General features: G+C 39.3%; 1 protein-coding gene, 1 long non-coding RNA gene and 4 other non-coding genes across 6 annotated transcripts; 1 reads left to right on the forward strand and 5 right to left on the reverse strand.

The window, feature by feature from the left end:
• Positions 1-808: 808 nt before the first annotated feature.
• LOC146624346 (uncharacterized) lies at positions 809-3145 on the reverse strand. Its single transcript, XR_014906536.1, has 8 exons — positions 3049-3145; positions 2573-2657; positions 2329-2376; positions 2146-2239; positions 1895-1949; positions 1391-1435; positions 1145-1200; positions 809-906 (listed from the first exon to the last, which is right to left on the reverse strand). It is a non-coding gene; the product is annotated as an uncharacterized LOC146624346 (long non-coding RNA).
• LOC146624347 (small nucleolar RNA SNORD65) lies at positions 1276-1348 on the reverse strand. Its single transcript, XR_014906562.1, has one exon. It is a non-coding gene; the product is annotated as a small nucleolar RNA SNORD65 (small nucleolar RNA).
• LOC146624348 (small nucleolar RNA SNORD49) lies at positions 1509-1586 on the reverse strand. Its single transcript, XR_014906558.1, has one exon. It is a non-coding gene; the product is annotated as a small nucleolar RNA SNORD49 (small nucleolar RNA).
• On the reverse strand, positions 2024-2098 carry LOC146624349 (small nucleolar RNA SNORD65). Its single transcript, XR_014906561.1, has one exon. It is a non-coding gene; the product is annotated as a small nucleolar RNA SNORD65 (small nucleolar RNA).
• LOC146624350 (small nucleolar RNA SNORD49) lies at positions 2455-2526 on the reverse strand. Its single transcript, XR_014906557.1, has one exon. It is a non-coding gene; the product is annotated as a small nucleolar RNA SNORD49 (small nucleolar RNA).
• A 1036-nt stretch (positions 3146-4181) lies between the features above and the next one.
• On the forward strand, positions 4182-11755 carry rab34b (RAB34, member RAS oncogene family b). The gene is made up of 10 exons (XM_085363865.1): positions 4182-4262; positions 4737-4828; positions 5440-5505; positions 7488-7589; positions 7995-8059; positions 8162-8213; positions 8303-8384; positions 8758-8848; positions 8941-9048; positions 11697-11755. The coding sequence occupies exons 1-10, from the start codon at positions 4182-4184 to the stop codon at positions 11753-11755; spliced, it is 798 nt and encodes a 265-aa protein (XP_085219991.1).
• The last annotated feature ends 249 nt before the right edge of the window (positions 11756-12004 follow it).

Genomic DNA, 12004 nt, shown 5'->3' on the forward strand with positions numbered 1-12004 from the left:
ATATAAAATGCTTTGCTCTGCCAGCTGCAGAGAGCGCAACTGTTAAACAATTCTAAGATAAAATCACGAGCTCACTCAGTCATTAAGTAGTGGAAGGAGAGTACACACAACGTAAAGTATTCACCAGTCCAAACTTGTTAAAGACATTTTCCTGAAACAGACGCATTTGAGCTTTAGACTTCAATTTAAGTTGATTCAACTTTATTGCCAGGGCTGACTTGGAGTTGCTCATCTTGCTCATTAGATTCCGATGAAGAGCCAGGAACAGAGCTACCAATTCTGATTGTTGAAACATGTTCTGAAAAGTCAGTGACTTTACACCTAAGCTAGCTAAATTGCCATTTTTTGAATGACTTGAGTTCTGAAAGGTGCTATACAATAAAAATAAATCTAATAGAAGCATGATAAACACTCACCAGCCACTTCATTATTTACAGCAGCCAGACTGCTTTACAACTCAGTAAATGTATGTAGATTTAGTTCAAACCTGACAGTGATTTTCCAGAGTAACAGGGTTGCTGATGGCAGGTTCTCATTTCAAGCTGCTGTGATGCAATCAGACCCAAATCTGATGTTCCCTATATTTTGTCAAGTCCGTTGTTCATTTCAGAGCAGGACTCTTTCCAGTAAATTTTGAGTAAAACTACAGTCACCTGATGTGGTTCAAGTCCAAGTCAGATAATATTGAAAGCCAAGCCATTAAAACACTGAGACTAAAAAGTCTGTATTTTACTGAGCGCCAACCAGGTGTTGTTGAATTAAAATTCAAGCCTATTGTTTAACACAATGAGAACACTGGTTTCATGTCAATAGTTTATTCAAATTACAGCAACATCAGCTCTTAAACATCAAGCAATAAATGCTTTCCATCTTCACATAAAGATCCAGTCCAAGTCCTCTTTTCACCTGAGAGAAAGGAAATAGACTGAACGATGTGCAAAATAAAAAGCCAACACAGATTATAGTGAAAATAGGCTAACAATTCCAAAAAGTTTCTTTATTGCATCATGTTATTTTTCAAACTTCATCACTGCATTTCTCCAGCAGAGGTCACACTAAACAGACCACATTATTGCTAAAAGACAATTATAGGACTTAAGACATCTGACCCTTTAATCAATAACTCAACATGCATGTATCTTACCGAGCTCTGGATTCATGTATACTGAAGCAGAGTCTCTGCAGCCACTGAATCAAGTTCTGAGACATAAATAAGAGGAAGTTAATGTCAAGAAGCTTTCGTCTAACAGCAGAATGTAACGCTTCCAACTTTCTGTTCAGAAAACCAACAATCACCACTGAACAATCTGACGGTAATTCCAGCTTTTCAGTTTAGGTTTCATCACCACAATTAATGATAAGTACTTGTCATATAGAGGAAAAATGTTACCTGATAAATTCACTGGACAGTGAACTAAGTCATCATTTGACAGACCTGATAATAAAAAAGGGAGACATCAGAATATGCAGCACACTTTGATAAGCATCAATTTCTTTAATTTGAAGAGACTCAGAAAGGTGGATTAGAGACAATCGTCAGTTGTCGCATCTGACGGCACTTCCTATTCCAGGTTTTCATCATTGATACAGCCACTCAGGGCTCATAGGACTCTTAGGAAATGCATTTCCAATTAACTCTCCTTCGCACAACAAAGCACACTGAAGTATCACACAATGATGAATAGCATTGGATTCAATTTTAAACAGATTTTGTCATTGGACAAAATGTGGAAAGCTTTTTAGGATCAGACACAATTATACAAACAAATCCCAGCAGGATTTAAAATGATGTCAATTCCATGTGGTGCACAGTGAGTACTTTAAAAATCAGTCCTTGTTGTACAAAGGTGAGCTTATCTTTAAATACAGTCAGGTTTGTTATAAGTGTACTTACGAAGACTGGCTAGGCATGTCTTCAGATGAATCTCAACCAGCTCACTTAGAGACATCTGAAACAAAGTTCAAAATGGTGAGCCACTTGAACTGATCAAGTCAATTCTAGACAAATTTATTCTCACTTTGTGTTCAGAAAACCAATGATCAACACTGAACAATCTGCCGGTAATTCCAGCTGTTATCAGTTTAAATTTCATCACAACAGAAGCAGCCAGTTTTTCTTGCTTATGGGCAGGAATGGAAATTTACCTGTGTGTAACAAATCCACATCTGTCCACTAGTTCAGCTGGGAGTGCACGCACCATGCAGACAAACATCCTTCACGGATGCTCAAGTTCTCTTCCTTTACCCGGAGGAGGAAACCGTGAGCGTGTGAGTTCATTTGTTTTGACATGCATCAGAACTACATGGGTTCAGAACTATTAAGCCAACCTATGATCCTGGTTTGTCATCCTCTTGATCTGGCATCTTCCGAGTAGCCTGAAGAGCAAACAGAAGTTAACTTCTACTCATGTGAACAGACTTATTACCACAGAGCTTTTTTGAGACTGAGGCTCAGAACAGTGAGTGAGAAACATCGTCAGTTATCGCATCAGACGGCACTTCCTATTCACAGTTTTCATCACGGTTACAGATGTATCAGACAAAGAGCTGGGTCCACTTTATGGTCACTCACCTTCCAAGGACACAAGGAGACCACAGGATGACTTGAACAGAACAATTTTTGTACTCATACTGTGACCCAAAAGCGCTAGGTCCACCTGAGAGTGAGAGGAAAATAATTATTTTTTAAATCCTTCTATGGTGTTCATATTGTTACTCAGCCATTTGACAGCTTTCTGAGAATTCAAAATTCACTATTTTATGTTCTTCACACAAAGATAAAGAGAATGAATGGGTTTGAAATAATTTGCATAACCACATTTTATCAGTAGCATAAGTGCGTCAGACTTTCAGAAATATGATTTTCCAGACTCATGGCAGACATGAGACATCGAGGAGGCATTCAATGCTTGCATTAAGATATGCAGAAAGCAAAAAGCACAGGACCAGCAGTCCTCCCCACGTGGCTACAACATCACAACTAAGAACAATGCTAACCTTCAACTTTAACGAACTGAAATCACGACTTAAACACGCTTACAAACTAACCTTTAACGCAGGGCCTTTCATCTAAAACCACGGCAGCCTTCTCACGTATCAATGCTCTTCGCAAGTTCAGCGAAACTAGCGACAATGAACCACACCGGACGAGAAGAGACCAAAAGGGAGAACAATGCGCGTTTGCGCGTTTTTATACTGCGGCTGTCGCGGAAATAAAACGTCAGTGCTACTTCGGCTTTCTTCGCATTTTGTCGGAGAAAACCGTCACTCACTTACTCCAACGTCTCGCTAGCTTTGATAATCCTTTTCTTTTCTTTTCTTTTTTTTTTAATAACACTTTAATTGTGGTGATAGATACTTTTTTAAATGCGTGTAATTTAACCATTTGAACATTTTTGTTTTATTTATAACAACGTGCCGGATTTTTTGTTAGCATTTTAGCATCTAATTACCAGCTAAGAGCTGTATTATAGTGGTCATCACCTACTTTTGTGTGTTATTTATTTGTTTATGTGCTCAAGCTAGTAATTTATGTTTGTCCACTTAACTGTGAATTTTATTTTTTTTCTCCCGTTAACAAATGCAGCTATTTCTTAATATAAAATGTGACCTGTGACCGCACATTGTCGCTGTTTGACAGCTAACTCTGTGTCTCGTCGCTCATTTCAGAGTATGTGGGTCTTCTCTCTGAGGCTGTGGGACCGTCATTTTGTTCTGAATTTGTTTCCTCTGCGGACTTTGGATAACACATCACATCTTCTGAGTGCTTCAGGTAAAGATTTTTACAACTTGCATAATCCTTGACCAGCAAACAGGCCCGTAAGGAATGTTAGTTTGGGGTCTGCAGTGCTGCCATGAGAAGTAGTAGTAATGACAGTAGTAACTTTGTTCAGGTGACTGTCTACGTTTCTACAACATTTGGTGAAAATCCATTAAGATTTCTTTGTTAAAAAGAAAAACTTTATTTGTTTGTGTATTTCTGCATTACTGTCCATTGACTACTAAAAATAGAATTTAAATTTTAAATTCTGACAAGCTTAGAAGGCATTGTGCTGCGTGGATTCTGTAGTTCTGTGGGTGATTTATGAGAAAGGGATAAATACAAGAAGTGCGTCCTCTTGCAGTGAATGAAACGTGTGCTTGTAGTGGTGATAGCGGCTTCTTGAAGGAGGTGTGTGTTCATGCGTGTGTGTACATCGATCAGCTGCATCAGCATGTTGCCACCTGTGAAGAAGGACCGGGTCATTACTCAGCTCCCAAAGGTTAGTCAACACACACACACACACACACACACACACATACATATATATATATATATATATATATATATATATATATATATATATATATATATATATATATATATATATATATATATATATATATATACACGCGCACACACACTCAAACCCCATGATTGTAGTTGAATCTCCTACCCTTACCTTATCGCAAACCTGAACCTAGTCTTAATCCTCAATAAAGGTACTCCACAATGACTTCTGTGTTTATCCCCATGGTAACAAAAATCTCCATGGATACAAAAAGGCACAGGCTGTTAACCTTGCTGCCATCTGGCAAGTGATAAAAAAAGTATCTCCAGCCGTGCAACCTGATCTCAGAGCATGAAGAGACGGAATCTCCAGTTTTACATCATGACTGAAATGAATGTTGAGTCTTTATTCCTGAATGGGTCAGTTTATCCAAGCATGATAAAACATGGACATGTTTTTTTATAGTGTTTTAGTGCAAATGCAGCACTGCACACCAAAGAAGGCTTCCACCCGCACGTGAAGGCTGCATGCCAGGTCCAGAAAGCAGACACAGTGAGGTAAGGTCACATAAGGATTAATAAACACTCTCTGCCTCCCATCATGCTACTACACACATCTCTACACTGTGGGTTTAAATTATATTAATGAGTTTCTGATTAATTTGGTCTTCTAAATCACATTAGACTGACTGTGTCAGCTGACGCTCCTGCCACATCTGACCACTTTCTGTTGGTGGTGTTTTTAAAGAAAAGGCTAATGGCATTTATTTTTACAAACCACTTTTTTTTTAAAAAAAAGGCCAAAACCATTGACTTTACTTAGATGTTTACTCCTCGTAAAGAAGTAAATCTGAACAAACTAGTCTCACGTAAATACAGTAAGGTTTATGTAGGATTAGGTACATTTTAGCCTCTCTTTACCATCCCAGTGTGTGAAAAGGGAGGGGGGCTATGAATAAAAATAGCTGTAATTCCTGCATTACTGAGGCAGTGATGCAGAACTCCTTAAATTAAGTCTTCATTTCACTTTACTAAATTCCCAATGCTTCCAACATATCAAGTATTTATGTAATTAAATGTTTGAGTGATTTCTCCATGCTGTGGAATACCCTGCTGTGTATTTTCATGATTTTGAGTGAATGCTGACAGTTGTGGATTTCTGTTCTCAGCTTTAATGTTGCTAAGGTCATCGTCGTGGGTGATGTTGCAGTTGGCAAAACGTGTCTGATCAGCAGGTAAGAAGCTTTTATATAGCTACAGCTCTATATGTTATATAGCTTGATATATAGAGACATGATGAACATGACCTCCTGAAATTAAAACTGAATGTCACAATGGGGGAAGAAATGTGATTTAAGTGAACATGAATAGTTTTTGGTGTCAGACTGGCTGTTCTGAGTATTTCAGAAAATGCTGATCTACAGTTTACAGAGAATGGTCAGAAAAAGAATCTAGAGAATATCCAGTGAGCAGTAATTCTCTGTGGAAGAAACACCTTGCTGATTTCAGAGTTTAAAGGAGAACGGCCAGACCGCTGTTAGAAAGACAAAAACAAGTCAAGCATCCACTGGTATGCAGAAGACCATCACTGAGTGCACAGCATGTTGAACCTTAAAGCAGATGAGCTGCAGCAGCAGAAGACCACACCAGGTGTCACTCCTGTCATCCAAGCAGGAGACTGAGATTTACAATTCACAGAACCTGAAAAAATGTTTCCTGGTTTGATGATTCTCAATTTGTGCTGAAACATTCAGAGGTAGGGTCAGAATTTAGGGTAAATAGCATGACAACATTGATCCCACCTGCTTTGTGTCACTGGTGTAATGGTGTGGGGCGTGAATTTACCTAACACTTTTTGTTCACCTAAATTACACCTAAAGCATAACATACTAAGGCAGAAACTTTCAATCACACCTAAAGACACTGAGCATGTGCACAGAGCTGAGGCTCATTTGTTTTTCTCATCCTCATTTCTAGGGATGGGTATCGTTTAGGTTTTATCTGATACCAGTGCCAAACCGGTACTTTTGAAACGGTGCCGGTGCTTAAACGGTGCTCGAACCGGTGCTTAAAGAATCAAGAACACAAACTTTGTCCAAAAACCTCTCATGTTCAGCTATTTTTTATAAAAAGGGTTATCCCCTGCAGCTATAGGGCATATATGGTATCACTCTTGACTGGAAGCAGTGGAAAAAACACAAACTTTGTCCAAAAACCTCTCATGTTTAACTGTTTTCCACTTTTTCTTTGGTCTTTTTAGCCTTTTTGGCCAGGGTGAAGGGAGTATCTGCCATCAAACAAGAGGACAGTCGCATGTAGCTATGATGATGTTTGCTAGTTCACCTTACATGCATTAATGTAATAACGTGGTTAGCCTACTCAACGTAAATTACACACGAACATTAAGCTACTCACGCAGAGAAGAACGGCTGCTGCTGCATCATCATCCTCATCATTTCTGCTACACTGGCAGGGCTAGGGGCCAGGACTCTCCTCTTCGTCTTTTTGGGGGATGTTGCTAACTCCGGGTCTGATAACTGGCAACCCACCCGCAGTAGATGTGCTCGGTGTGAGGTCTCGCAGCAAGCTATCAAATACGGCGCATTTCTCGGCTTTTAAAAAAACGCTATGCATCGCCAGGTGTTTCATCAGATTCGAGGTGTTTCCTCCTTTTCACAGTATCACCTTAAAGCACTTGTTGCAGGCTGCTGAGTTTGCATATTTTACTCTGAAGTACAGCCAGACTTTGACCGCTTTGCTTTGGGCATTTTTAATCTGTAGCTCTGCTCTAAAAGAACGTACGTACCTGGGCCCGCCTACTACGCTCGCAAAGGTGAAATGATTGGCTAGAATCCAAAGTGTATGACATCTTAGGAAAACAAAAGCACCGAAATGAAGCACCGAAATGTGCGCTGCGTTTCGGTCTGGTTACTACCGTTTATGTCAGAACCGATACCCATCCCTACTCATTACAGGTTAATAGTTTCAGCAGAAACCATGCCACTCAGGATGAAGACTTTTATGATACCACAAATGTCATTTACATTTAATTACTAATGAATATTTGGAATATTTTGTATTTCAGTAGTAGGATGGAATCAGTTTACTGTATTGTTTGGTAAAAATGCTTAAGAAATGAAGCATTTTATTCAACAAATGTTAAAAAGATTTTCGTTTTACCTTTCTTAGTCTGCCAGCTGTCCCCTGTTGCTCTCAGGTTCTGTAAGGGTGCGTTTGAGAAGAACTACAAAGCGACTATAGGGGTGGATTTTGAGATGGAGCGCTTTGAGGTGCTTGGTGTTCCCTTCAGTTTACAGCTGTAAGTGTACTTCTTAACCAGAGAGAAACATCCAGTTCGTAGACTGAGCCCTAGGGTCATATGAGTAATCTCCACGAAGAAGTTCAAATATGAGCAGTCTGTGTGTAATGAGATCACATAAATAGATAATTGTGGGGCTGTGCAGCATCCGCCTGATAATTTCACGATCTGGTTGTTCAGGCTGCTCAGTGCGACTTAAATGACATGCCTTGAATTCACTATGTCACCTTCAGATGTGCGTGTACCTGCTGTGAGTGCACATGTAGAATCAGTGTAATATTAAGGTAATCATTTTGGCATCTAGTCAACATTAGGACTCTAGTTCACTTTTAATCCCACTGTTTCTTTCACATTCACCAAATATTCCAAAGACGACCATTAAAGCTCTCGTGTGATCTGTTTTAGGTGGGATACAGCAGGTCAGGAGCGCTTCAAGTGTATCGCTTCCACCTATTACAGAGGAGCACAAGGTGAATGAAGATTCAAAATATTCATTTTTGTCTTTTAACTAAAGCTGGTGAAAGATTCGTGTTCTCGTTCTGACCCATATCAAACTGTCTGCATTTCTCCAGCCATTATTGTCGTGTTTGACTTAAGCAGTGTGGGCTCACTGGCTCATGCCAGGTAAGGCGTTTCCATTACAATGTCATTGTCAGATATTTTCTCTAAAAAGCCGATAAAATGTATGTGTGTGTATATGTGTGTGCATCCAGGCAGTGGCTGGAAGATGCTATGAAGGAAAATGACCCGTCCAGTGTCTTATTGTTCCTTGTCGGTACCAAGAAGGACCTCAGTGTGGGTGAATTTTATGAAAAAATTATGAAACACTGAGATTTGACCTGACATTTTTAATGTAATAGTTGATTAATAAGTTGAAAATGTGAGGTGAGATTGTGAGGATTGTTACTGATTCAAAGCCTTTCATTCAAAATGAAAGGCTTTGAATGATAGGAATTTTTTAGTTAATAATAAAAACTCTTGTCGTCATACATGACAGACTTTAACAGTAATAAAAATATTTCTGCTTTCAATTTTAGTCTTCTGTAAAATGCCAGATATTGGGGAGTTTCGTTCTGATCAGTCAGATTGTTGATAATGGGTTGACTGGTTGCTGAAGTTGCCCTGCAGTGACTCATCACTCTCGCTCTGTCTGTGTTTTGCTCTTCAGTCTCCTGACCTGTTGGCTCAGATTGAGCAGGAAGCCATGAGGCTCTCTGAGGAAATCAAAGCAGAGTACTGGGCCGTGTCTGCAAAGTCAGGTGGGAGATAAACAGTCGGTCATCAAGCCTGAATGCTTTTCATTTTCATGTCTTGTTCTCTCAGTAAACTCTGTGACTTTGTTTTTGTCCAGGAGATGGTGTGAAGGACTTCTTCTTCCGTGTGGCTTCTTTGACTTTTGAGGCCAATGTTTTATCTGAGCTGGAGAGGAGCGGGTCGAGGCATGTTGGTGACATAATCAGTGAGTCCACATTATTCAGTGGTTGTTATCTGGTTGTTAGCACAAAAATGAAAGGGGCTGTGCTTTATCTGTTTATGTTTTTTGTGAGTAGGCAAAAACACATTTAAAAAAAATCTTTTTTGCTTAGACACACGGAGTGTTTTCTAATCTTACCTCCATTGACTGTCACTGGAGTGGCTTTCGACCAACTCACTCCACAGTGGGTCAAAGCCAGACCTTCTCCAGTGAGGTCTGGAGACTCTGTAAGTGCCCCTGTAGCACAGTGATCCACCAAATAAATTGCTATTAATCAAACAAATGTGGTATGCCACTGAAAATTGTTAATACGTATAAAAATGATCTTGGCAGCACTAAAACAAGCCCACTGTGACCTTTACCCCCTCTCATTAAAAAAGAGAATGATTGTGACATAGTAATCTGGGATCCTCTGTCATGAAATCACTCTCTTCCTTTCTGTGTGCAGAGATTATTGCTTTTCGTATTATCCAACTCGCTGCCGGAGGAGCTTCGGGAATGTTTTGAGCAATGTTCCCTCTAAGCTGCGCGCCTGGGCAATTGCGCACTGCTGGCACGATCTCTGCGCAGAAAAAATCTGCGTTGCGCACAAAAATAAAATCTAACCTGAATTGAAATTAAAGTAAATATGTTAACAATTCTGCTTTGCAGTGTTAGTCAGTAAGTGACTGGCTGCTCCAGTATGGGATTAGAACGATGCCACCTTATCCCATAGTCCAGCCAATAATGCGCACCTAATCAATGTCATTGACAGGGCATGACGTCCTTATGTGCCGACACCGGTGTTTTAGCTAGCAAAGCGGCGTGGCTGATGTGGAGTGAAGCCACGTTAATGACAACGTGTACAAGCATTGGAGATGTGAGCAGGACAGACGGAACAATTGATGGAAAAACTGTGGACTTTATACCAGTTTTTCAATTGTGTTGATAGGCCACGTAAAACCAGAGTAATGATAAAAATAAATGCAATGTTTGGTTTTCTTCCTGAATACTATCGTTGTTTATATTTACTGCAGGAAGAAACGGCTAAATTGGCGTTTTATAAGAAAAAAGGCTCGAAAGCCTGTGAGCAAAACCAAAAACACCCCCACCCTTTCCCATTGGTCGAAAAATGTACCATGTCGACCAAACAAAACATGGCATTTGTTGTTTAGGGAGGGGGAAAGTTTTAGGAGTGACGGTGGTGTTTTGAGATGTGAGAGATTTGCAACGTTTAGCGTAAATCTTGTGTAGTCAGTGTTCAGTGTAGTCAATTGTTTTGTTGTGTGTGTCAGAACAATGAGGCGACTGCTGAATGTTACAGGTGTTACAGGAGTGATACATCTCCTGTTGTCAGGCCTGCAGGTATCAGGCTGTTGTTCTCCTTTATCTCATAGTGGACAGAAATTAGTTTTTGGAGTGGCACAAATAATTTGTGTGGCATCAGATTCGATGCAGCAAACCTGATTGTTCTATAAATAGTTTGAAATGTTTATTTTTAAAAAACGCCTTGGCTGCATTTTTAGGTAAACAGCTGCAAAAAACTTTGTTGTTTGCATAACTCAGTTACTTTTTTGAAGAAGTAACTATATAATTAATTGCCCAACACTGGTCATTATATACTGTATTTTGCAGAGAGAGAGTACCAGGACTCTCTCCCAGACCACAGACTCATAGTCATAATACAAGTCAGAGCTTTATTTAAAAAGAAAGAAAGAAAGAAAGAAAGAAAGCTGTGTTTTCAAAATTGGAGCTCAAGATATTTTTACTTCCAATAGGGACTAAGTTAAGTTATATAGGAAAAAACTCAAATCATTTTGTGTCCTTGATATTTTACACCCCTGAATGCTAACCACTGCTCTGCTATTGATGTTTCCTACTATAACACAAGCAATCTCTGTTTGTTTGTTTATCCACCAACTCCTCCTACACAACCGTGAGCTGAGAAATCAAAAGTCAAGGCACGCGTGTACATCTTGAGCCCCTACAGGTTCTTATATATATTAGATATGTCAGCATATTCTCTAGCAACCACCTAACAACAGGCTAATATGACCCATTTTTAGGTTTTGTGTACTTATGACACTTTATAAAAGCATCTTGATGTTTACAGTATCATTATTACAGATTTTGACACATTAGCTTATGAAGTTTACTGTATTTAGGGATTATATCAAAAGTTTAATGTCAGATAAATAACTGCGTTTTTGGTGAAGTGGTTCCTCACTAAATTTAAGATGTAAATACATTTTACTGCTTATAAACTTACAATCATTCTTATATTGGTCTTCTATATATTTCTATAAACAACACCCACCACCCCTATGTTTTAACTTTTCTTTGTGTAATTAACCATATCAATGTGCCGATAGCATAAACAGACCAAACAGTAATGTAGCATAGGCATGTATTTGTACTGATGAAGGGAGAACTCCTGCGTAACCAATATGCCCCGTGTTCACTGCATCTGCCAGTTCAATGGTGTGACTTCTGTGTGTTAACATAGATATATCTTTGAGGAAATCTAACCGTTAAGATCCATTCACAAATTGATTGTTCTATTGCTTCCAGTGAGAAAAAGAAAGCTCACATTGCTTATACGAATAACATAAAAGTGAAAAAAATTAATATGTTTTTATTTATGTTGCTCACAGGGATCACAGACAGCACAGAGACCAGCCATAAACCAAAGAAGAAGCCCAACTGCTGCTGAGATTGGATGAATATCTGCTGGAAATTTTCTGAAGCAAAACGAAATGGGACGTGCAACAGGAAAATTAAGATAAAATGCGGACTGTACGGCTCGCTGTGAATATCATGAGTAGAACCCATGAAAGAAAGGTCACAGTGCTGATAATAACCTGAGAAGGATTCAGCAATAGGTCAAGATGTAAATTCTAAGTGGTTCCTGTAAACAGGCCTGTCAGCTGACTGATCTGAGCAGTGTAATCTCAGGAATGTT

Source organism: Diplotaxodon limnothrissa, linkage group LG10 (genome assembly GCF_057381915.1).
Source record: "Diplotaxodon limnothrissa isolate DT_005_m linkage group LG10, D_limnothrissa_male_GT1.1, whole genome shotgun sequence".
Lineage (NCBI taxonomy): Eukaryota > Metazoa > Chordata > Actinopteri > Cichliformes > Cichlidae > Diplotaxodon > Diplotaxodon limnothrissa.

Excerpts from the sequence above, each read along its gene's own strand:
- rab34b (XM_085363865.1), top strand. The coding sequence starts at position 4,182 with ATGCGTGTGTGTACATCGATCAGCTGCATCAGCATGTTGCCACCTGTG. Across the intron at positions 4,263-4,736 it reads TCATTACTCAGCTCCCAAAG|TGTTTTAGTGCAAATGCAGC; the intron begins GTTAGTCAACAC and ends GTTTTTTTATAG. Across the intron at positions 7,590-7,994 it reads GTTCCCTTCAGTTTACAGCT|GTGGGATACAGCAGGTCAGG; the intron begins GTAAGTGTACTT and ends GATCTGTTTTAG.